At 45.1% G+C, this 26,667-nt stretch overlaps 1 protein-coding gene across 2 annotated transcripts in view; it reads left to right on the top strand.

Annotated features, from left to right (window-relative positions):
• SLC10A7 (solute carrier family 10 member 7) overlaps positions 1–26,667 on the top strand; it is a 240,436-nt gene that overhangs the window by 65,876 nt on the left and 147,893 nt on the right. The window contains exon 1 of one of the 2 annotated variants that reach the window (XM_083171237.1): positions 5,816–6,398. The exons of the other annotated variant lie outside the window; for it this stretch is intronic. Within the exon in view, the coding sequence (XP_083027363.1) occupies positions 6,299–6,398 (100 nt within the window). The 5' untranslated portion in view covers positions 5,816–6,298. Of the gene's footprint in view, positions 1–5,815; positions 6,399–26,667 lie in introns of those variants that run through there. 2 annotated transcript variants of the gene reach the window in all.

Here is a 26,667-nt window from a genome sequence, read left to right as displayed (position 1 = left end):
TGCATTTGGGGATGGGGGAACAGCAGTTTTTAAATCTGGTTACTGAAATCATTCAGTGTGCTAGGGGAAACAATGTGCTTTTTCTTTCTTAAGATTACTCCTCAGTTTCATGCACCTGAGTGATATCACTAAACTGCTTGAGCATCTGCCAGTATATACTGTAAGTCTGTTGTTAAAGGCATAAATGAGCTAGCATTAGGAGGCGGTGTGGGTCCTGACCAGGGCCGGACTGGCCATCTGGCACTTCTGGCAAATGCCAGAAGGGCCGATGGCCCAGTGGGCCGATTTTCCATGCTGAGCCCGCTGCCTCAAGTCCTGAGCAGCTGGGCTTCATTCACGGAGCGCAGCGCCAGCACCCCCCGCCCCTGTGCGTGTCATTAGCATATTGGCGCCATGACGCAGCAGCATCATGACGCCATGAAGCGGCCGCCCTTGAGCCCGCCCCGCTGCCTCCTTGCTGGCTCTATGTGCCGCTGTGAGGCTGCAGCTCAGGGAGACACACGCTCTCGCTACATAACAGCGCGTCACCTTGTACTGCTGCCAGTAGAGCAGGCGTCGATTGGCTGAGCCGTGGCCGCTTCGGGTGAGAAGGATCACGTATTGGTTGAGCCGCGGCGACTTTTAGCCCTCTGATTGGATGCAGATCACACCACACGCCTGGTGACGAGGGCTCAGATTTGTCATCTTACATGACTACTGCTGCCAGCGGTCCCTGCCGCACTGACACTGACACACAGGGCGCCAGCGCCACCACCTCCCCTCTGTACTGCTGCTGGGACTGGAGTTTTGATGCGGCTCCTGGGCTGGCTGTCTCACTCCCCAATCACCACCTGGCCTAAAAAACTGCAGTAGGAGAAGCTGCCCCAGTTAGAGAAAGACATCGCAGTGCTTCCCAGGTGAAGGGCTCTTATAAAGTACTGTATGTGCCACTACTGTATATCCAGGGAACACTCCTTATCTTATCATATATATATATGAGTAGCTTCTAGTATGGTCCTGCCAGTCCAGAATCATCTAGTTCAGAGGAGTGGATTACTGCGCTCACCCTTTGTGTATGATGGGCGCTGCCAAACTCAGGATTCCCCAATCCTCTTTTCAAGTACACAAATCTAGTTGGATTGGCGCTGCCCTTATGTATCACTACCTGTATGAATCAAGGAATTGTCCTGACTGTTACATTGATACTTATCCACAGCATAACGCTTTATTAGCATATATTTATACCTGCTTGTGAATTTACTTAGTGTGCACAATAAAATACTTGTGTTTTACCATAACACCTAGTCAGAATATATCCCTCATTATCCAGGTAAAACAGCAATTTAATACTGTGCATTTAGCCATCTCCATATCAATGTAACAGTCAGGACAATTCCTTGATTCATACAGGTAGCGATACATAAGAGCAGAATCATCTAGGGCGGGATGCTATATAGCAGAAATGCGGTAAAAACCCCGTTTTCGGGGTTTCTACCGCATTTCTATATGCTATATGGCGCCTCCGCAGTGTCAGCGCTGCGGAGGGAATCGCCAGCTAAAGCTGGCGAATCCCTGCAGAAGCCTATGGGCTTCTTACCGCAGCGCTGTTTGAGGGATCCGTCACGGATCCCTCCCAGCGTGCCCTGCGGCCGGCGCCGGGGTCTGCGCATGCGCAGATGGACTCCCGGGTCACAGACCCGGAAGTCCAGCGCCGGCACCGCATCGCAAGGGACAGCTCTTACCGCAAGAGCTGTCCCTTGCATGAATAACGGCATATGTTATAGCATATGCCGTTATTAAAAATGCGATGTCCGGCGATAATGGGCGCGGATGTTACAACATCCCGCCCCTAGTGCAGTGTTTTTCAACCACTGTGCCGTGGCACACTAGTGTGCCTTGAGCTGTTCTCAAGTGTGCCCCCAGATCTAGAGATGCCCAAACCAGTCTACAGTCCCCACCAGTTCAACTGTTATTTACTGGTCTCTTCATGTAAAGGGCCAATGTATTTTATTTGTGTTACCTGTGGGGACCAGTGTGATTGTTTTTTAATATGGGGGCCAATAGGTTTGGGTTTTTTCCTGTGGGGGCTAATGTGTTTTGCCCTGTGGCGATCTCATGGTGTGCCTTGGCAATTTTAAAATCTTATTTAGTGTGCCGCCAGGTAAAAAGGTTGAAAATCACTGATCTAGTGTCTGATTGTGTGTCTCTGAAATACTGGCAGGGAGTGAAACTACATCTCTTTCTCTATCACGCCAGGTGTGGCATTACTTGTGTGTCATAATATGAATTGGGCAATACAGTGTGCGGCAATGTGTAATGGGCATAACAGTGTGTTCCATAATGTGTAATGGGCATAGCAGTGTATTCCATAATGTGTAATGGGCATAACAGTGCATTCCATAATGTGTAATGGGCATAACAGTGTATTCTATAATGTGTAATGGGCATAACGGTGTGTTCCATAATGTGTAGTGCTCCTTTTTGTGATGCCACGCCTCCTTTCAGTGAGGCCACACCCCCTTTTTGGCACGCGGCTTCGCCGCGCAATGGTCCCGCCTACTCCTGGTGGGCCTGTGTGCTTAAAAATGCCAGGGCCGATTTTTGGTCCCAGTCCGGCCCTGGTCCTGACAAGTCACATGAAACATTATGGGAGTTGCTCTAGGTAGCAGCTCTTAGTTTAGGTATACAGCGCATCTAGAAAGTATTCACAGCACTTCACTTTTTCCACATTTTGTTATGTTACAACCTTGTTCCAAAATGGGAGAAATTTAGGTACTTGTGAGTTATCCGGGCGTCCGATTTTTTGATTGTATGCCTTAAGTTAAGGCATACAATCAGATGCGATGCGATGCGATATCGCATCGCATCGCATCGCATGCGACCATCGGATGCGATGACCCGATTTTTCCATAGGAATCAATGTTAAAATGATTCCTATGGAAAAAGGGGTCCTTTTCATACCCCTACTATCCAAGTGGGCATGGAGTTGGATATAAACCTGTGGCGAGCGTAGCGAGCCACCGAGCCCGAAGCGTGGCGAGCGAAGCGAGCCCCGCGAGGGGACGGTATTCCGTGTCCCCTCGCGGGGCTCGCTACGCTCGCCACGCTTCGGGCACGGTGGCTCGCTACGCTCGCCACAGGTTTATATCCAACTCCATGCCCACTTGGATAGTAGGGGTATGAAAAGGACCCTTTTTCCCATTGAATTCCATGTTAAAATGGACTCAGTCCATTTTAACATTGATTCCTATGGAAAAATCGGGTCATCGCATCGCATCGCATCCGATGGTCGCATGCGATGCGATGCGATGTCCCGATCCGACCCGATTTAAAAATCGGACGCCCGGATAACTCACAAGTACCGAAATTTATCTTGGTGCACCTATTTTGGGGCAGTTTTGCCTATTCCTCTTTGCAGCACCTCTCAAGCTCCATCAGATTGGATGGGAAGCATCAGAGCACAGCCATTTTTAGATCTATCCAGAGATGTTCAATCGGATTCAAGTCTTGGCCTTGGCTGGGTCATGCAAGGACATTCACAGAGTTGTCCTGAAGCCACTTCTTTGATATCTTGGCTGCAGGCTTAGGGTCGTTGTCCTGCTGAAAGATGAACTGTTGCTCCAGTCTGAGGTCATGAGTGCTCTGGAGCAGGTTTTCCTCCAGGATGTCTCTGTTCATTGCTGCGTGTATCTTTCCCTTTATCCTGGCTAGTTTCCCAGTTCCAGCCGCTGAAAAACATCCTCACAGCATGATGCTGCCACCAGCATGCTTCACTGTAGGGGTTGTATTGAGCTTGTGTGGAGAAGTGCCTGGTTTCCTCCAAACATGACGCCTGGCATTCACTCCAAAGAATTCAATCTTTGTCTCAACACACCAGATCATTTTGTTTCTCATGATCTGAGAGTCCTTCAGGTTAATTTTGGAAAACTCTAGGAGGACTGCCATGTGCTTTTTTTTTTTTTTTACAAAGGAGTGGCTTCTGTCTGGCCACTCTACCATACAGGCCTGATTGGTGGATTGCTGCAGAGATGGTTGTCCTTCTGGAAGGTTCTCCTCTCTCCACAGAGGAATGCTGTAGCTCTGACAAGTAACCTTTGGGTTCTTGTTCACCTCCCTGTCTAGGATCCTTCTTCCCCGATCAATCAGTTTAGATGGCTGGCCAGCTCTCGTTGTAGTTCTTAACGTATTTTATTTATGGATGATGAGGTCACTGTGCTCATTGGAACTTTCAAAGCAGCAGATTTATTTCTGCACCCTTCCCCAGATTTGTGCTTTAATACAATCCTACGTTAGTTTTTTCACTTGTGTGTTGCCCTGGGCTTTCTGGCTTATGTTGGTTTTTGGGGTCCCGCACCCTGCACTTAGATATAGCAATAGGGACATACAATACTCATAGAAGCCTTGACTGATGGTTTAGGGGCTTACTTATATATTTTCAAAGATTCAAGATCTCTGAATTCTACTAACAGTAGTAAATCTGGTTCCTAATATCATTCAATGTGCTGGGGAAACAATGTGCTTTTTCTAAGTGTGGGTTAGATGTAAGAATGGTCGTTAAGGCAGGAGAAGCGATATTACCATCATTACTTGTGCTGATACCACTTCTCCCACATGTATAAAGAAGAAGTGAATTGTAGATTTTAAAAAAACATCTGGATGTGAGATTGGCCTTTGTTAAATGTTCTCGCAGCCAACTGCATATGCAAATTTAATACGTTTTTGAGTTTAGCAATAAACTCGCACCTTTTGAAAACTTGCACCCTATTATATTTATTCCAAGTAGTGTCACAGATGGTAGTTTTGTGCAGGATTCCAAAAGTTCTCCTTATAGGGCCCAATTCCGACCTGATCGCACGGCTGCAAATTCACATGGCAGCCTGTTATCGATACGATAGGACTCGCAGTACGCATATGCGAGCCATCCTGCGATGTAATCCTGCTATTTCTATATGCTTGCAGTTCGCAAGGCGAGTGTCAGGAAGTAGGGGGTGGAAACCGGACGTTTAGTGGGTGTGCTATGAAAAACTCTGGAAGTGTCAGGGAAAATGCAGGAACGCATATGCCTGTATTCATTCAAGCCGCCGAGTATAAGCCTTTGGCTGCTTGGAGCCTATGGTGACTTGTGTCTTGTGTGAAAATCATTCGATAGTGAGCCTGTTACCATGGGTTTTCAGCACTGGATTAGGCTCTATGGGCCTTATTCTAGTTCACTCTTTTTGACAAAATCTTTCTTAGATGGACAAAACCATGTGCACTGCAGGTGGGGCAGATGTTACTTGTGCAGAGAGAATTGGATTTGGGTGGGGTTTTACTTCAAAGTGAGATCTATATTGCAGTGTAAAAATAAAGCAGACAGTATTTACCCTGCACAGAAACAAAATAACTCGCCCAAATCTAATTCTCTCTGCACATTTTACAGCTGCCCACCTGCAGTGCACATGGTTTTGTCCATCTAAGAAAGATTTTCTCAGAAAGAGTGAACTAGAATAAGGCCCATATCCTTTGCTGCAAATTTCTACTGGAACTTTCCCAAAGACTATGTTTTATTTCAGCATACAATCTTTAGTGATAATCAAACTTTCGAAAAAATAAAATATTCCCTAGCTCCTATATAGGAAGGACTCCTGCACTTATTGTTATTACAGGAAACTGCATGACTGAGAACTCCGATGTTCTTGGGACTCTGCTCAAATAAGAACATTTAGTATTAGGCTGCCTGATTAAGTCAGCGGGTCATTGTCTGCGTTCCATGGCGGCCCTTGGGGATCGCTGACAGAGGTATAGGGAAGTGTGACTGACAACATACACACAGCTGGTTCCCAGCATCCTCCCCCCTCTGTAACGTCAGTAGGACACTATCAGAGCGCACATCACACACAGCTACGCCTACTGAGTACACACACAACGTGGAGCCGCCGGGCGCTGAGTGAGAAGACATAGGTGCGTGTGTATACAGGAGCGGCTGTCCTCATTGTCCCAACGTTCCATCCACAGAACCCACATCTCACCAGCGTTCCAGCCTCTTACTGGATGACGCCGGCTATAGGCTGTGCTGCGGAGAGCCTGGAGTAACTCACACATCACATGCGCCACTATTCGAGGCTGCGTGGTAATGATGGCGGCGCTCTGGGAGACTTCCTCACCTCTCAGTGCTAGCACTGCCCTGCTGCTGCTGGAATGAATTGATCGCTTGTGCCAAACCTCTGTGTGCGCTATTTACCTGGGAGATCGGACGTGCTGTATGTATGTAGCAGCCGGGGACGTGTCACATTGGCCGGAACTCCCACATTGTATTCCATAGCTGGGAGAGAGCAGCAGGATGGGCCTACTGGAGAGACTGAGGAAAGAGTGGTTCATTATCGGGATCATACTGGTGATCACAGCGGCTAAATGGCAGCCATCCATAGGGGAGAAAGGGGGTAAGTCTCGCGTCTGCTGCATAGATGTGGCTTGTAGTAGCCTAGTTATGGTGCTGTGTAGCAGACACTAGCGATCAGCGCTTGGGCTACACAGCAGTGATGGGGATCCTGGGTACTACGACTCCGATCATCCTCTCTCTGCGGCATGCTGGCTGATGGGGCAGTGACCTGGCACCATCACAGGTTGCTATCCAGAGGTTACTGTCCTATATCTGCAAATAACCTACAATAGGTAGAGGGGTAATGGATATATTGGGTGATACATCACTGAAGTACACGTATGTGTATTTAGTGACACGTTGCACACCAGGGCATTGACACTGCCGTGGGTCACCAGGGAGATGCTGCCTGACCTCATAAGGACACCCACTTGCTGCAGCATACCTGCTCTGTCACTATACAGTCAGCTGTCCCACTCTGTACTGTCATTGGGCATCTTGGTTGTCACTGTATGCACAATTCTTTTCTTTTCAAGTATATCACTATGTAGGTGTGTGTGTTTTTTTTTCTTTTCTTTTAATATATCCAATGATTTGTTTTAGTACAGAAGCGGAGACCGGTTAAATAGTTTTTCCTAAAAGGCATTCTATATTATTATTAATATTATTATTGAATTTTTTTTATAAAACTTTATTTATTACCAGTTATTTATATAGTATAAATATGCCCTTCTTGTAATCTGTTCAGATCCCCCACTCGTTCGCACGGGGGATCGATGTTGTGCATATGCGCAGGGTCATTTCTGCACATGTGCATACGCCAGGTGAGTGCAGACTATTCCCCGGGTTCACACACCCAAGACTGTTGCCGGGGAGCATGGGGGGGTGGTGGCGGCGGATAGTCGCGCAGATGGTAATGCCCAGCGTTCCCATGAAAATTATGGCCCTTCCCATGGTAATCGGCCTGTGACGTGGGTGCAGGGGGCGGCAGCTGACATCACCGGATGTCAGCTGCTCTCCCACTTCCTGCCGAATGTCCTAGCATATCTAACCTGGGAGTACCCTACAGGCCCCTATACACTAGGGCGACTTGTCCTTAGGACAAGTCGCCCCCGACTTTCCCCTGAGCTTCCCCGGCTGCTCCCCGGGGGAGCTTGATTAGATTGGCACTTGATGTGCCATTTTTTACATGTGATAAATAGTCTCGATTTATCACATGTAAAAAACCCGGGGAGCAGGGGGGGGCTACAGAGGTGGGAGCAGGGGGGCTGGGGACGCTGCGGGGGACACAGGCGGCATAGAGCCGGGCAGGGGGAGCCGGCCGGGAGCTGTCAGTAATGAATAAAAAAAAAAGCCCATACAATGAATGGGCGGCCTGTGATTGGCTGCTGAGCGCTCTCTCAGCCAATTGCTGACTGGCTGTGTGTGGGGGCCTTTAGATATGCGTGGACCTTCCACATCATTCGATGTTTTGCGACCTTCTAATGATGTGGGTGTTCACCCACAGCCTGCGAATGGATGTTTATATTGTGGGGAGGTACCCATACCGGTATTCGGCGGGCGGCACCTGGTGGACTCGCAAGGCTGTGAATTTGCAGCCTTGTGATTCAACCAGAAGATCCCCCATATTTTGCAGTGCTTTATAGAGAATATAATTGAACATTCACATCCTTCCTGCCCCAATGTAGCTTACAAGCTATGATTGTGGTTGACTAGGTAAGCAGCTTACCGAGTCCCGGAGTGCCAAAACGCCCCCTGCCCCTGTATTAATTTAACCTAGGTAAATGCATAGGGCAGGGGTTCCCATTCTTTTTTGAATCACGGCACCATAGAGTATCAGAATTTGTCCACGGCACCCCTAGCCCCCCCCCCCCCCCCCAAAAAAAATATAAAATTAAGTAGATTGTGTTTATACGTGCTTCTTAGGTTCAGTTATGTGTTAGTAATGGCAGGATTTGCTTCTGTTTGTACATATTTTATGATTGGCAGCCACCAACACTGGTTTTACCCATAAATACTTAACCATAAATTATTTGCATTGGTCCTGTAACACCAGCCTGCGGCACCCCTGCAAGTGTCCCGAGGCACCCCAGGGAGCCACGGCACACAGTTTGGGAACCACTGGCATAGGGACATTTGTGAGCATAAGTAGCGTCTTTTTTTGCTATGTTTAGTAACGTACCCCTCACCGCGGCTTTTTTATAATTGTATTCAGCATTGATGCTGTAGCTGACAAGCGGTATTGTTACAACACCCTGCAGGAGTGAGTGCTGATTAACAGAAGCTCACATTTGGTGAATTGAAATTATGACAACAAGTGGTAAGTGATGAAATACTTATTGCTAAATACAGCCAGTGGGGGCTGCAGTTTCATTCAAAATTCAGAGGCAAGCCACACCAACTGCCAGTGAGTCAGTTTGGGATGGTTGTTGGTGTTGCTCCCCTATTTAAATGTTGACTATGCTGCAGCCCCACCTCTGGAGCCACCACTGCCAATAGCCTAACATTTTTATTCACTTATGAAAAAAGGTAATAGTGCTGCATTTCAGCAGCACTATCTACAATGATAAATAGCAGTTAAATAATACCAGTTGATGACCGGAGGCCGGAGATGATCAGTGCTCACCACTCATCGCCGGGCTGTACACACTGGGCGGCTGAATTTGTAGCCTTGAGAGTCCACAAACGCCCTGCCTTGCGAATAGTGGCCTGGCCGTCACCCATTCACAAGGGCGATTCCCTCGCAGGGCCTGCAAATGGATGTTACACAGTAAAATCCATTCGCAGCCTAGTGGGATTCACCCACATCATTCTATGGTCGGCGACCATAGAATGATGTGGGTGAATATAATATAAATAATGTGCAGAAATGACCTTGCGTATGCACGTACGCCCACCATCGGAGCCACTGCGAATATTCTTGTCCGTGCGAATGGCCCTAAATGCGAATGTGCATCCTTTCAGATAGCCACCGGATAGCAGCTTTTTTCAGGGTGTTTTTTTGCTGCTGCTGTTTCCATGCTGTGGTGCATTGCTATTGACTTGACCACTTAAAGCGCAGTGTTTAATCATTCTAACTAAATATAAGTCACTCCTATGAGTAAATGGACATCTGGAGTTGATAACATTGGCTTAGTATGTTATGTGGACTATGATCAGTGTTTCAATTTAAGAACATTGATAAGCTGTGCTTATTGCAAATTTTGGAGCAAGCATGGGCCTGATTCAGATGTGGTTTGAGGTGCTTTCACTGCCGTTTCCAAAGAAGGAGCAGTGATAGCGCTGTATGGTAATGCAGCAGGAGGCGTCTATTACAAGCAGGCTCCTCCTGCTGCAGTAGTAATCTGACCTGCGTCTTAGGACACCGCATAAGATCATAAACAATCTCGTTAACAATATTTTTTTGTGACAAGATATATAGTCGTTGATGTCAAATTTGTCTGCATCTTTAGATGACAAAGGGGATCATGGGTACACACTAGACCAGGCATGTCCAAACTGTGGCCCTCCAGCTGTTGAAACTACACATCCCAGCATGCCTTGCCATAGTTTTAGCATTTCCTAATAGCAAGACAGTGGCAAGGCATGATGGGACTTTCACAACAGCTGGAGGGCCATAGTTTGGACATGCTTCACTAGACGATATGCACGATAATATTTTTAATGATATTTATACCAGGCATATCGTTAAGAAATATTGCACGGTATGTACCCAGTTTAAATGAGAAAGTTTGTTAGTGTAACCCACACAGGACCGTTACAGTAAGACTCTTTTGAGATTACTTCAATCACATAAATAGGCAGATTCATGTAAGTGTGGAAGGCACTGGAAGCTCTTCGGATGGCTTTGGGTGTTAAGAATTGCAAAGGACTATTCTGCTCGCAGCATCGGGCCCCTGTAACTGGCCTACATTCATGCAACATAATGTGATTTGTACTAATGGGGGTAATTCTATTAAGCACAGAGGCGTACCTAGATAATCGTGGGCCCCATTGCAAAATTTTGTAAGGGTCCCCTATTTAGCAACTGATGGTGATAAATGTATGTAAAACATATACTTAGACAGCAAATATGGGCCCCCTTCAGCTCTGGGCCCCATAGCAGCTGCACCCCTTGCACCTATGGTAGTTACACCCTTGCTATGAACACATTGTGCCCACCAGAATTATATGATGTCTCATGCAACCCATAGAGGCTTGACTGAAAACTTTCAATGTCAGCCCTGCTGTATATATGGCTATTATGTGTGCCGCTGGGCATTGCGGTGATGCCTGGTGGCACATTGCGTTCACTTTAATTACCCCAATGCATTTTATTTGTATAAAAACATTCAGCTTTCAGGAAACTATAACACTATAGATTGTAAGTTTGCGAGCAGGGCCCTCCTACCTCTGTCAGTTTTTCTACCCAGTTTGTTTTATCACTATTGTTTCCAATTGTAAATTGCAATGAAATATGCTGCGCTATATAAGAAACTGTCAATAAACAAACAAACACTGATGCAATGCCCCATGGACACAAATAAGTGGTGTTGGGTTAATGGATTCCCTTCTCAGGTTTCTGAGCAGGTTTATTAAGCCTGGGGAAGTGATAAAGTGGCTGGTACTTTATCACCGCCGTTTGTGTTTGTTCGTGGCTGGGTTTGAAAAAAATGACAGGAGCTGACTGGCTGGTGTTCTTATCACTTTACAAAGCTTAATACATCTGTCCCCTTGTCAGCAGGAGTTGTAGCTAAGTATTATGGAGTTTGAATGTGCTTCTTTACTTTTACCTTCATCTGAAAAGTGACATTTTGTGGTTTAGTTGTCCAGTATTGTTTATGAAAAGGAGGTAAACTACAACAATTCCTATTCCTCTGTATTATCTTCCCTATAATTCTGCTACAATATGAAACTTCTGATACTTTAGTCGGCCATCTGATACATTCACAATGCAAGCTGTCCTGTAGCAATGCATGGTGGCAGGAATAGAGATAATGTTTCTTGTCAGAGACTGCAAAGGGCAGTAGTTCGCTGTTATCTCTATAGTGAGTGGGTAACTGGATAGTTTGGGCTGAAGTTACATCTGATACTTTACAATAAATGATTACTGATTGCCAATGCGGACATTTCAGGCTTTCAGGGGTTAAGTAGTATTGCTAACCACAGAGCTTGCGCAGTATCTTTCTGCACGCCGTGTGACGCCTCTAAAGGTCCATACACACTGGGTGATTGTGCCCAGTGTGTATGGACAGTGGTCATCGCTGGGGGGAAAGCCGCTCAGTGCATACACACTGAGTGGCTTTCCCCCTGCCCGGCGCGGTCAGCGGGGGGGCGGACTGCTTTGCATAGCGCTGCACTATGCAAAGCCGTCCACAAAGTCGCTCATGTGCTGGTAATACCAGGTGAATGGCTTTTCCGGCAATGATGCAGGAGCGCGTATCACCGCTCATCGCCGGGCCATACACACTGTGCGGCTTTGAGCTGAAAGCCGCTCAAAACACAAAATCTGAGCCGCTTTCATCTCAAAATCGCCCAGTGTGTATGGGCCTTAAGCGTCTCTTGAAATTCACAACAACAGGAAGTTGCCCTGCATAGCCCATCAGCAGAGTCAACACGGGAAGGAAGAACATGTCCCTGCACCTTTTATACCAGCAAGTAACCCTGGAAGGTCCCTGGACCAACCTTGGTAGCTAGCAGGGTTGAAATCCTGGGGCATCAGTCCCTGGATTTTTGCCCTGGATGCATTCACACCAGCACTAGTCCACGGTTGTTCCAGGGACCAACCTGGGAATTTTGGCTGATGTGAAAGGGGTATCAGTACTTTCATATAAGGTCAGTTTTATTAGTTGCACTCCTTTGAGTAGAGTGATCCTCCTGAAAGAATGGGAACATGCAAAAATCAATTCTTCCTGTATTGTGTATTTCGTTCAACTCGTCTCTAGTGCAAAGTCAGATTCACTAAAACCTTTTCCACAACATCTTAATTGAAAGAGCGCTTGAGGCACTAGTTACTGCAGCTTGTTTTCCGATGCTGCACGAATGGCTGGCTGTTTGTATCTCCACATATGAATGGGTGCCTAGTGACGTAGATAGAGAATGATAAGGAGGCACATCCCTAGTGTTGACCTTTTATCAGTTATGCAGTAAATGCTGTTATAGCATGTACTTGTTCTTGAGGACAGCAGATTTTGTTTTTAATAATTTAGAATTGTTGTACAACCATTCCTCCCTGACATGCATAGAACACACACAGCTTGGGAGACTTATCCTACCTGTGGCGCCTGAATTTGCCTGGAGGAATGTAAAAGCAAATGCTGCTTAAGATAAACTTGACCCTGCGTCTTATAACTGTTGCACATTGTTTGAGCAGTTGCTCTGAAAGCTGCTCTGTACAGGATTCTGCTAAATAGAATAATGGATTGCACCCCTCCCCTTCTCCGAATGTAAAATATGAAAAGAACCCCAAGAGACAGAATCGGCTGGTAGCAAGTTCCCATAGAATGTGAGGGTGAGTGCATGTCCAGATATTGTGGTACTGGTGGCATTGTTTGTGTTTGCTTAAGCCGCTTACCTTGTGTCTAAATCATTTCAGAATAATGACTGTAATTGTGATTTTAATTGTAGTAAATGGTCACAGGGGAGAATGTTCATTTTCATTTACAACTTCAGCTATATTGGTGGAATAGGAAAAGCAGTTGTGCGGGGCGGCCACACCCATGCACAATTCTGATTGGATTCTTCCAATTCATGGTTTTTGTATGAGTAATCTCACTGAGGGGTGAATTTATGAAGCTTGGAGAAGTGTTATCTATCCCCATAAAGAACGTTATGAGCAAGGTGATAATGGTTCAGCCAATCAGCTCTTACCTGTCAATTTACATATTGTAGCTGATTGGCTGAACCATTATCACCTTGCTCATAACGTTCTTTATGGGGATAGATAACACTTCTCCAAGCTTCATAAATTCACCCCTGAAACTGTAATCCCCCCCCTCCCTGTTGTCCAGTTTAGGAGGGGCCATCAATTATTAGTATTACTGATATAACATTCCACCTCCCCTTATGCTAGGTACACACCAGGACGACTTAGGCTGGCCGTGCTGGTTGCTGTTTCAATCTTAAACTAGTGTGAACCAAAGTTTTTGACCACTTTTCCTAAATCAGAAATGTATTTTTTTCAACACTTCCAAGAACTGACCAGCTCTAAATAAATGTATATAGTTGAACGGGTTATGGGTACCTTAAACTACCTCGGTTCCCCTCTGTATGGTGAGTTTCCATATGTTGGGAGACCCAGCCACCTATTATAATGCCGCTGAGGCTTGGGACTCTGGGTATGCCCACTATAATATGGCCACCAAAAAAGGTTTATTTTCCTTCCTCTTCCAAGATGGCCGGTAGAGGCTGGGTTCCAGTTTACTTGGGAATTCCAGCACCCCGACCATGGAGGGAAGTGGAGCCTGTAATGGGGCCGTTCATCCCCCTGGGATGCATAGAGGCGTAGTGGAGCATCTCTTCTGGTGTGCATTGGTGTAGTCTCTGTTACTTGACTTAATAATTTGGCTGTTGGTCGTGGGACTGGAGCAGTCTCTCCGGTACAAGCAGCAGGGCACCCACGGGTAGCTGCGACAGGACCTGCAAATATGTGGCCACTTCTGCCAGGTAAGGGGACTAATGCTCATGCTCAGGGATAGCAGAAAGTACATAGGGGGAGGGTCCCTAGACTGCACACCCTGGACATGTAGTGCAGCAAGCCCTGGACTTGTCCCATAGTAGTGTTAGGGACTTGTCCAATAGAGGTCACCTGGGCACGGTGGACAAGCCCATAATAATGGCAATCATTATGCTAAGAACCTCTGAAATGCAATATTATTATTATTAGGTTTAGCATTTATATTTAGTGTGCACAAACATATTTATTTTTTGTTTGCCAAATAAAAACTCTTTTTTAAAGGGCAGTGGGAGGGCATGAGAGGAAAAGCTGGAAATACAGGACAGTTAAGTTAACTGCTGCACTGAGGAGTGGTAGCACTTAACAGAAACAGCGGGCCTTATTCTAGTTCACTCTTTCTGACAAATTCCTTCTTAGAAGGACAAAACCATGTGCACTGCAGGGAGGCAGATGTAAAATGTGCAGAGAGAATTAAATTTGGGTGAGTTATTTTGTTTCTGTGCAGGGTAAATACTGGCTGCTTTATTTTTACACTGCAATATAGATCTCACTTTGAAGTAAAACCCCACCCAAATCTAATTCTCTCTGCACAAGTGACATCTGCCCCACCTGCAGTGCGCATGGTTTTGTCCATCTAAGAAGGATTTTGTCAGAAAGAGTGAACTAGAATAAGGCCCAGTGTGGCTTATAAAAAAAAAAAAAAAAAAAGGTCCCACCTATAATAAAAGAGAAACAACAGGAAATAGAAAAAAAACACTACAGGAAAGGGGCACAGATGGACATCGGTGCCAAACAAGCAAAAGAGACAGTTCAAGATACAGTGGGATAGGGGGTGGCGATGAGTAAAAAGACAAGAGCACACATTTACAGTTACTAAAGCTTCTCAGAATTAAAATAGGTGATGTTGCCCATAGCATTCAGATTATGTCTATCATTTCTCTATCACATCATAGAAAATGATATACAGAATGTGGCTGCTATGCAAAACATTGTCTCTCTTTTTTAATTTTTATAATCTTTATAAAAATTACCCCTAAAGGCCCACACACACTGGGCGATTTAGAGCTGAAAGCCACTCAGTTTTGTTGTTTGAGCAGCTTTCAGCTCAAAAGCCATGCAGTGTGTACGGGGCAGCTGTGAACGCTGATGCGCTCTCCCGTATCATTGCTGGCAGCTGCCGGTTGGTTTTCCCAGAAGAGCAGCGAGGTGGACGGCTATTCGTAGCATTCTGCTATGGAAAGTCATTGACCCCTGTGAAAATCGCTCAGTGTGTATGGACCTTTAGTGTGACACTGTTTAGCGCGCTCATATAAGCATAAATAGCAGTGGAATAGTGTAGTACAGGCAGATTGCCCACATAGAGCAATAGAGGCAGATTGCCCACATAAAGTGAAACAACACTGACAGACATAAATTAATATAGTTTTGTTATGAAACCATTTTATAGAATAACTCATTGACATAAACAGAAGGGGAGAGAAGTTATTAAAAGTACAAAGACCAAGTAACAGAACACTCATACTCAGGGCTGCCATTAGAAATTGTGGGACCTGGGGACTGACCATATAGACTTTGGTGTATGGGTGCCTGAAAACTCAGACTTGGAGCAAATTCCCCTTGAGCACCCCAAGGGGCTCACTTACGATGGGTACACAACGTTGGGATCCCGACTGTCAAAATGCAGACAGCTGGGTGCCCGACGGCCACCCGCTATTTTCCCTCGTGGGGGTCCACGACCCTCATAGAGGGAGAATAGAATAGGTGGCTCGCGTGGTGAGCCACCGTGCCCGCAAGGGGCTTTTTTGCGCTCGCCATGCTGTCGGAGTACGGGCAGTCGGAATCCTGACTGTCGGTGCCCTATACCACACCCCTTATGATTTGGCACTTGATGTTCTATTTTTACATGCGATGCAGGTTTTTTTTAAATTGTGCTGCCGCTTCCTGCCTCGCCATCTGGCACCTGCCACTGTCCACCGCTGCACATAGGTGTGTGCTATTGGTGCTTCACTGCTGGCACACACCTACAGAATCTGACCCAATACATCATGGGTGCTAAAAAGATCCCACGATGTGCCACTGATGGATCCAATGTGCAGGTGGTCCAATCCTAAGGATCTGACCCGGTGCGCACTGGAGCGCTTATTGGTTTGGATGGTATGTCAAACACATCCAATTTGGGCCGATTTCTTGGCCCGATCTATCGGGATTGGATGAAATCGGCTCAAATCGTACTTATAGTCAGCCCCCTGTAGATCCTCACGGTGGAAGGTCCTGGGGCAGGTTAAGCAGCGAACAGAAGTGAATCAGGTCCATAATGCCTCCTGCAGTGCTGCTTACACACAAGGGGTGATTCAGGTTAGTTTGCAATCTTTTTATTTAATGGACAAAATCATGTGCACTGCAGGTGGGGCAGATGTAACATGTGCAGAGAGAGTTACATTTAGGTTGGGTGTGTTCAAACTGAAAACTAAGTTGCAGTGTAAGAATAAAGCAGTCAGTATTTACCCTGCACAGAGACAAAATAACTCACCCAAATCTAAAGGCCCCCATACATTAGTCCGACTTGTCTTCCCCTGCAGCTCCCCGGGAGACGCATGTTTAGGCACTTGATGTGCCAAGTTTTGCATATGATAAATCCCATGGATTTATCATATGCAGTCCCTGGGGAGCTGCAGGGGAAGTCAGCGGGCGGGGGATGCCGGCTAATAGAGAGCCAGGCAGGGGGAGGCTGCGTAGGGAGCCGGGCGGGCGAGAAAGCTGTTTCGGTGCCAGTGGGAGCAGGGCGCTTGGCAGTAGAAGCTGCCAGCGGCGTGAGGAGCAGAGAACTTGGGAACAAAAAAAAAAAGCCCATACAGATGAATAGGAAGCCATTGATTGACTGAGACCTCTCTCAGCCAATCACTGATTGGCTGAGAGAAACAGACAGAGACCTGCATTAAATGCCCTGATCGGGGGAGCCGTGAAGCTGCTAACCCATAGCTCACCGGCCGCTTACTGTATTCATTGTTCCGGGGAGGGTTCCCCGGAGTGGCGAGGCTCACCACAAATGCAGCGAGCCAGCTGCACTTTGTGGTAAGCCCCATCGGTTTGATGGCGCGCTCGCTGTTTCCACCTCGCTGAAAAGAACCAGCGAGGTAAAGGCGTGTGAAGGGGAAGCCGTTGAATTCTGTGACGGCGAGCTATTGGCACTGCTCGCCGTCAAAGGCTCTCCAGCGGCATTGAATATACCCCCTTGAGTGACAATTTAAACAAATGTCTCTATCTGATTGTACATGTATCTATGCATGCACCCCTACATAATCCTATATATTCTATCCCCTTTTTTATAACCGCAGGATGTGCCTCCGCTAGGCAGTCGCTCTTCTCAGCCACCAGGCAGATTGGGAATCGCTATGACGATGCTGTGCACATTCCATGCGATTCTCTACGGAGTTTGTTTTTTCTTTTTATAACCGTAACTAGTGAGCATTCAGGACAGCATGCAATATGCCAACTGCAAATTGCACGGGTTCATTTAATTCTGGAATACATTTACTGTCATTATATTTGTTACCATTAAAGCGTGAAATCTATGCATTATTCTGAAGAGGTCGTTCTATGCACAAACTATTTGCTCCGTAGATTACTGATGGGACATTCGGTGAAAATGAACAGAGAACAGATTTCATAATAGTTGCATCCAAATTCTGATGTCATGTTTCTCAGTACCCATGTTTCATTGGATCATTTCTGTTCTTCAGGGATCGGAATATATGCACATTACAGTTTAATGAGTTAACAGTAGTTATTTTATAAAACGGTTATTTCCTATATTAACTAGTTAAAGTGTGAAAGCCTCTGATTTAAAGGGAGTGTCCACATCAGTGAAAATACTGATTTAATAAATAGACCTAGTACATTGTAGTTAGTTGTGTATAGTTTACACCAAAAATTGTAGCTGGTTAGAAACAAAATGTGTTCATAGAAATAAAGGTACTCTTTACCTAGGACAGCGCCCATCGCGGGCATCGCGTCCATCGTATGCACTAAAGTAACGGGTGCGACGCGACTGACGCGATGCCCGCGATTTCCCATAGGGATCAATGTTAAATTTTTCAATGGACACGATTTTTCAGTTCAATGCCTCAATGCCCGCGATTTAGCCATAGGAAACAATGTTAAATGGGCCACAGAGCCCAAATAGGCACCCTTAGCAGTGAAATGTCCCCCACAATTTTTACCGACCCCCCCCACGATCCACGCGAACCCGAAGCGTGGCGAGCGGTGGCGGTATGCGTCCTCCGACCTTTTCATACCCCCACTATCCTTGTCGGCGTGGAGTTGAGAATAGAATAGTGTGGCGAGCCCCACGAGGGGACGCGGATACCTGTGAAGCCCGCGTAGGGCCGCGTTTACCTGTGAAGGTATCCGCGTCCCCTCGCTGCGCTCGCCACGCTTCGGGCTCGGTGGCTCGCTGCGCTCGCCACACTATTCTATTCTCAACTCCACGCCGACGTGGATAGTGGGGGTATAAAAAGGTCGGAGGATGCGTACCGCCACCCCTCGTGGGCTCGCTGCGCTCGCCACGCTTCGGGTTCGCGTGGATTGTGGGGGGTCGTTAAAAATTGTGGGGGACATTTCACTGATAAGGGTGGCTATTTGGGCTCTGTGGCCCATTTAACATTGTTTCCTATGTAAAGATCGCGGGCATTGAACTGAAAAATCGTGTGCATTGAAAATTTAACATTGATCCCTATGGGATATTGCGGGCATCGCGTCGGTCGCGTCGCATCCGTTACTGTAGTGCATGCGATGCTCGCGATTTTTTACACACGATGACCGCGATGGACGTCGTGGCCGCCGTGCTAGGTAAAGAGTACCGAAATAAATACCCATTCAGCACTGGCCCGGTAACTGCAGGGCAGGTTAATAAATCAGAAATCTGTCTCACTTTTATCTACTTTGTCCTGTTTAATCCCAAGAAGATAACTTTATCTGCTTTTCTGTCATTTTGCCAACACCCAGAATGAAGTAAATGAAGTCCATGTATTGCTTATGGACATAATAAGACTTTGAGACATTCCAGCAAGTTACATAGCCATCTATAAATCCACTTCAATCACTCAAGTGTAAAAAACGCTATTAGATGATTTTCACACTTAAGCCCAAGTGTTGCTGCCACAGGGCGCAGCTCATACCGCGGTCGCATACTTTGTTAGCCACAGCATGCAGCATTGGGAAGGTGCAGATCGGACAACATAGGCGCGTCCGGACCGTTTTTGGCTGCAAGACCCAGCGCAGGTTGGCAAAAATATTAATGTAGTTACAAATATCAAAGTTTTAGTGCAATAAATAATACTCTGTTGGGCTATGTGATTAAACCTTATCATGGAAAACGACAAAGTTAAAACTATCGTGAAGGTTTATTTCTAAAACCTCTTCAATGCTCTACATTCTGCCTTCATGTGTTTTTAGTGGTTGGGAATTTTATTTCAGATACAACACAGAAAAAGGAGTCTAAAGCCCAATACACACTAAACTTCAATGCTGATATGGCAGCGCCGGTGACCTGACGGGGTACATATTCAATATACACACTAGGTGATATAGTAAAATATATCAATCAGAAGGCTCATTCTGAGCTATATATTTTACTATATTGCCTACTGTGTTTTTGGGTGATTCAATTAGTATCACTGGGACTCATTTCTACATAAAATGATTCCTCACATTAAATTGAAAACCTATTTGTATTTGGTGGGTGTTTTTTTAAATTTAGTTTTTTTTTTTTTTTTTTTTTCCCCTCTGATCTTGGCAATGCCTGCCAATTAGGGAAGCCAATCCCGGGGCTATTTTTCAATCCCAGGATTCGGGATTGAAAAATGCCTAATCCCGGGATTGAGTTTGTCAATATAATGATGAACTTTAGTCCCCCCCCCCCCCCCCCCCAGCAATTGCAGTGGGAGCCGGGCAGTGATGTTCAGAGCCCGGCGGCTTTGATTGGGGGCCGTGTGTGGTCTGGAGGCAGGCAGATGTGTGGGAGCCGGGCAGCGGTGGTCTGGAGGCCTGCAGATGTGCGGGAGCCGGGCAGCGGTGGTCTGGAGGCGGACGTCGGAGTAGCAGGGCGGCAGTGATGGCACGGGTACCGGCGGTGGGCGGGCACGGAGCTGCAGACAGGCTGCGCAGCGTGACCTCTGACATCAGGTCACCACGCAGCCGCAGAGCAGCGCACCAGTGTTTGGGAGAAGCCGGGCAGCGTCTGAGCTGGTCTCAGCGCTGCCCGACGTTAGATTCGCGCAGGCCAATCCCGGAATCCCGGCGTTTTTCCCCGATCCCGGGATTGGCCACCCTACTGCCAATATTAGTCTGTAAGAAAATGGGTGATGGTTGCAGTAAATGACACGGCTTGAAATAGTCTACCTATTATATTGATGGGCAGGAGGAGATAAGTGGAACTATGCCAATAAACATCCTGTGACATGTCCCACATAAATTGGCGCACTGCACCTGTAGCACATAGGCGTTTGTGTTCCACTCTCTTTTGTCTTTCTATCGCTGCCTTACAGCTTATTGTCATTTGTTTCTGTTGGCCTATGTTATTTTATGCCATGTGTATTTATTTAAATTCTTCTATAAGTTAGACGAGATGTAAACATGGCAAGGTTGGACTGTTTAATTAGAGATAAGAGAATACGGGTTTATTATTGGAACGTGTATGCAATGCGATCTGGGCGGAAGTTACCGCCCAGGATCGCATTGTAATATGCAATCCTTTCAGTTGCATGTATCAACCTGCAAATACAGGGAAAAGGGCTCCGTGCGGTTAGCAGCATCTCAGAATGGAGGTAGCCCCGGGACCCACTGCAATGCTGCTGGATGTACATACATTGTGCTGCGTTCCCTCCAACATACATTCTGGTGACACTTAATATTTGCAGCTAACCCCCGATGGGTGTTTTCGAGAAATTAGTTGAAAATAATATATGTTAAATGGGCCCCTCCGAAGGGTAAACAAATAGCCTATGCAGATATAATGCTATCAGTCTTTCATGTTTTGCTAAGGAAGTCATTGTACATTAGCAGCCCAGATTAAGCCCCGTACACACTAGATTACCATCATAGACGATAGTCAACTATGTTCGCCGGTGGGCAAACTATATAGTGCATACACACTGAATGATATCGATTAATAATATCATTGGAACCCCCACTACGCATGCAGTCCTGACGATCTAGTTCAGATTGAGCTGTATGCACAGACGATGGTGTTATTAATGATACGAAAGTGCGAGCATCATTCACTATATTGAGCATACAAGGGCCCTTCTGATCGATATTTAAAAACAATTGCGTAGTGTCTATTTGCATTGTCGTATTTTTACCTTCACAGTCAAAGACCTCCATTAAGGGGAGGCATTTTATCAATATCACATCCTTCCTGCCTCCCATAATTCCCACACCACTAGCTTCAACACCTTGGAAATAATGAATGAGCTATGTCCTCCTGCTGCAGTAATGTCAAACAGCCCCTCTTGGCATGCCAATTTGCATAAAAATCTTCTTGCATTGGGCCCTCCCCCCCCCCCCCGTGTGTATGGCCTGGCAATGAGTGTTGAGTGCTGCTGCACGTTCCCGCTCTGAGGGGCTCCCCCCCCCCCCCCCCCCCCCCCCCCCCCATTGCAACCTGACAATACATGCTGGGCATAGTCGCCCAGTGGTTCTGGCCCCTTTGGGGGGTATTCAATGATGAGCCACGACTGTCGGGCTGGCTTGACAGCTGTGACCCTGTCCCGTTCTCGGTCTGCTTGAGAATTTGCAGGCGGGATTCAATGTCCCTCCTGCCTTGGGTCGAGAAGGGGGTGTGGCCACGAGAAGCAGCCTGGAGCTTGTCAATTCTAGGCAGAACGAGCCCGACTGCTTGTGAAAGTCGGGCTCATTCTGCAGAGATCCCCTTTTCAATGCTGCCGGGGAAGACAGCATTGAATAGGGCCCCGCAGCCATCTCCCCTATTGGGAATGGCTGAGGGAGGATTTAATATCCCCCTTAGTCCCAGCGCAAATAAACCAGAATGTGCTAATCCCGCCGTTAGGATCGCATATTGCAATGCAATCCTGCCCAGATTGCATTGTATATGCGATCCTATAAGTAAATGGGCCCCTTAAACCCTTCCCCGGGTATGACCGCTAGCTCACGCGCGTGGCTATTGCAGTACTGCTGAGAAAAAAATGCAGACGCATCTTTCAATTCTGCTGTGACTCACTTTTCCCAGTCAGCTACAACATGACTAGATCCAGAATACATATAATCCTGGCTGTCAGTTTCAACTGAGCTGAAGAACTCAATGACTTGCATTGTGAGGTCAGTCTTTCAATGTAGTTTGAGCAGTGGGGATAATCTTCTCTGCCTGGAACATAGCAGTGCAGCTCGAAAACTGTGTTGACAAATATTCAAATTGTTCTCTAACCTAAGCTGCAGCAGAGATGTCACACCGCACATTGCTGTAGGCTCAGCATGTTGCTATAATCTGCTAAAATGGAACCAAGAAACAGGTTCACTGTTTGCTGCCTTCTTATGCTTTGTTTTCTTTTCCCATAACATGAAAACACACATTTGTGCTTTTGAGACCCAAATTACACTGACTCCCTACAGTAAAAGTGGCTAGTAAAAGCAGAGTATTAGGAAATTGGAGTATTGTTAACATACAGTATAGATTTTTTTTATTTTATCAGCTTCCTGCTAATCAAGTTAAAGCAGTTTTAGTTTGAAACCAGATTGTATTGTTTTCCTTTTGAAAGTATTGTGAATACTATAATAGATAAAAGAACAATATATAGATATGAAAAAATACACAATTCTGTTTCCAGTTTTAATCCTCAAAACTATTTTGTTTTAGGAACAGGGCAAGTGCTTTAATTAGGTACAATTCGTCTTCCAAAAAGTGTTACATTTATAACCATTGCATTAACCCTTTCAAGTCCAACGTCTAGTCGGGCTCAACAGCCCTAGTGCTAGTAGCAGATCCAATGGTGAGCTACTTTAAAATAAGAACATTAACATCGTTCAACATTCAATGTAGACCATTTTTTAATAAAAAAATTTGGACTGCAAAAGGTAAACCCATTCAAGCAGTAATCCAGGGTTATGGGGCAGTGTGAATGGACAACCCAGGTCATCTGACCCGAGTCCCATTCACAGTATATTAATCTGAGAGAGCTGTGTTCCCTGGGTTGGAGATGTAATGTCCAAGTGCCGGCAGAACAGTTCCACTACACTCTGTGTGCAGTGTAATCTGTGCTAATCAGGGAATAACCCGGGAGGAAGCCGCAGCATAAACGGAGCCTGACAATATTCTAATTCGGGTCAGGGATTTTGGTATGAAAGGTGTATTACTAGTGTTGGATTATGTAAAAAGTGTTTGTGTTAGGTGGTTGAAGCAGTTGGTTACAGGGCATGTTGTGGTTTTAACTAGTGGTTAGCTCTAAACAGACTTTAAAAAAAAATAAGTGTGCATATCCTTTCATGCTGGGGCAGTAACTGGGTTCAGTCATCCTAACACATTCAACATCCTGCTTAATGGTAATTATACACCTGCCTTTAACCCCAAATACAGATCAGCGGTTCCATTAGGGGGGGGGGGGGTTGCACTTTTCTTGCTGGAATCGCAACGGTCCACAGCTTAAAAATCCATCTATGGGATCTTATTATTGAAAGGTGACCATTTAACACTACACGATTAGCGATAATGCTGATATTTTAAACTATATCCATCCCCAGCCAATCACGTCCCAGCGCTGCCATGCTATATATGAGAACTTCTCCAGAAAGGATTCTCCTCTAAATCTGGTAACTACAACCGGTTTTACTCCTGAACTGCCTCACTCCCTTCTGTTTTTTAAAAATTTTCAAAATAAAGAGAATTTATTGCACTATATGCATCTATACGAACACCATTAAAAATATACCATGGGGGAGTGCACTCTCCCAATATATTGGGGGGGGGAGAACTCACAAATAATTATTGAAACACCAGTAAAAAGCTTTATTAACAAGAATAGTAGTGGGCAGAGAGTCTCTAAAATGTATAAATACCTTTTAAATTTCAATCAAGAAAATGATCTCCCAGAATTGAGAACCAAGTGGAGGACAGACATTCCAGAGATTAGTGATGAGGACTGGCCATGGCATCAACAAGGGGCGCGACCAATTCCCTTAGAGTCCAGCAGGTCCAAATGAATATATTACATAACCCCTGTGAAGTTGAGTAGATTTGCGGGAAACAAAGTGGATAATTGTCCAAAGTGTGGAGAACCGGGTTGCTCGCTTTTCCACTTGCTTTGGCAGTGTAAAAAGGTGCAAACCCTTTGGCAAAAGGTCAGGGACATACTGATAGATCTAGGGATCCCACATCATAGTGTGCAGCCAAGCAGCTGTATTTTGGGTATTTGGCCTCAAGAAAACACCACGTCAGAAATAAGACAAATGGCTTTAAACCTCTGCGCAATCGCAAAAGTTAGTATTGCAAGATCCTGGATGGCCAAAGAAGGTCCAGATATTGGTAAATGGATAGAATTAGTAAATATCACAATAGAGCACGAGAAATATATTCACATGTCAAGGAAAACAGTAACAAAATTCTATAGGGTTTGGGGAGGGTGGTATAATAAGGGATATATATGGGGGAGGGAAAATGTATAATGGGGTAATGAGAATTGAATAAGGGTTAACCCCCTTTATAATTTTTTTTTTTATTTTATTTAAATAAAAAAAAAAAATTTCTCTCCCCCCGTTATTTCCTCTTGTTTCTTCTTGTGGTTTTTGTAATTTTTTTATTTTATTTTGTGTTTCACGTGGTTATACTTAATAAGGTCCTAAGGGATCAATAGAAATAGCACAAATAAATTTTATCGAAAGAAAGAGCACTAAAGAACCAACACAAAGTGGGAGTTAAAATAAAGGACGTGGTCACATAAAAAAGAAAAAATTAAGATCGGGAAAAGAACAACATATGTTTAATACACTTAAAAACGCACCAATAGAAAAATTAATAAAACACATATGGTAAAGCAAGTCCGGAATGGTCAGTAAAAAAAAAAAAAAAAAAAAAAAAAAAAACAGTTAAACTAGGATCTAGATTATAATCAGAGGTGGATATAGCAAAGTAGTTGGCTTAAGTATAGGAAGGTAACTAAATAGTAGAAGATAGGAGAGAGAGCGTGAGGGCCTAAAAGAAAAGAAATATCGAAGTTAGGTGAAATCATGTTGTAAGAAATGTACATTAATATGCTATGTGGTGTTGCAAGTAGTGTAATGTTTGTGGATTGTAATGTTTAGTCATTGCTGATGTTAAATGTATATGTCTTGTGTATTTTCAAAAAAGCTTCAAATAAAAAGGATTAAAAAAAAAAAAATATATATATATATATATATATATATATATATATATATATATATATATATATATATATATATATATATATATATATATATATATATATATATATATACACACAAAATAGCGTGCGGTCCGGCACTCTCCCCTCAGTAGCTTTAACCTCGGTGCCCTCCACGATGAAGAAGTATGCAGGAAGTAACAGGCGGCACTCCAAGGGTTTGTATTAAAGCTGATAAGACACCAACGTTTCGGAGCCAAATGTGCTCCTTTGTCAAGGTGGTGAAAATTGTAATTGTTTCACTGTATGTTTTCACCACCTTGACAAAGGAGCACATTTGGCTCCGAAACGTTGGTGTCTTATCAGCTTTAATACAAAGATTTATACAAACCCTTGGAGTGCCGCCTGTTACTTCCTGCATATATATATATATATATATATATATATATATATATATATATATATATATATATATATATATATATATATATATATATATATACACACACACACACACACACACACACACACACACACACACACACACACACACACACACACACACACACACACACACACACACACACATACCGTGGGGATTGTTAAGGAAACCATGCTCATTATCTACACTGGTGAGTCTCTTAATTTTAATTACTAACCGATTCCACCTCGCCTCGGAACAGTTGGTGAGTGAACCTTGGAGTGAGCTGAATACACCGATGGCGAGTTATAGGCACCTCTCGCCGTCGTAACTCGCCATCAGGGCATTGAATACCCCTCAAAATTTACACTTATTCAAAATATTATTATAGGAGAAACATGCACTTTGTGGGGTCCTGAGGACCGACTTTGAGAACCTGTGACCTTAAGGGTGCATCTTAACAGACTTGTTGTGTGGTACAGTCCCTAATTTGCATTACTCTTTGCAAAGAGAAATCAGAGCCCATTAAAAATAATAGGTTTGTCTCTTGACTGTACAATGTATTTATTAACATTTATGTATATAGTGCCAGCATATTCCAATGCACTGTGCAACCTTATCTTTGCATTTATGAGCGTTCTATTATGTCAAGGGTTATGCAATTGTAGATATTGGATCTTCTGCAAACTCCTGCTCCATCCTCGAGCCCAAATCCCTATAGGAACAGAATTTTATTACCATTAAATTGAAGTGTCTTGAATAATAAACCCCGCTGTGTATGTACTATAGTCAGGGCTATTTTTCAGTATGCTCCAGCAGAAACTGAGGCCCTTATTCTAGTTCACTCTTTCTGACAAAATATTTCTTATGGAGCCCACACACGCAC

This window comes from Crinia signifera, chromosome 1 (genome assembly GCF_055691185.1).
Source record: "Crinia signifera chromosome 1, ASM5569118v1, whole genome shotgun sequence".
Lineage (NCBI taxonomy): Eukaryota > Metazoa > Chordata > Amphibia > Anura > Myobatrachidae > Crinia > Crinia signifera.
Note: the sequence above shows the minus strand (reverse complement) of the source record. Positions and strands in the feature narration are given on the sequence as shown.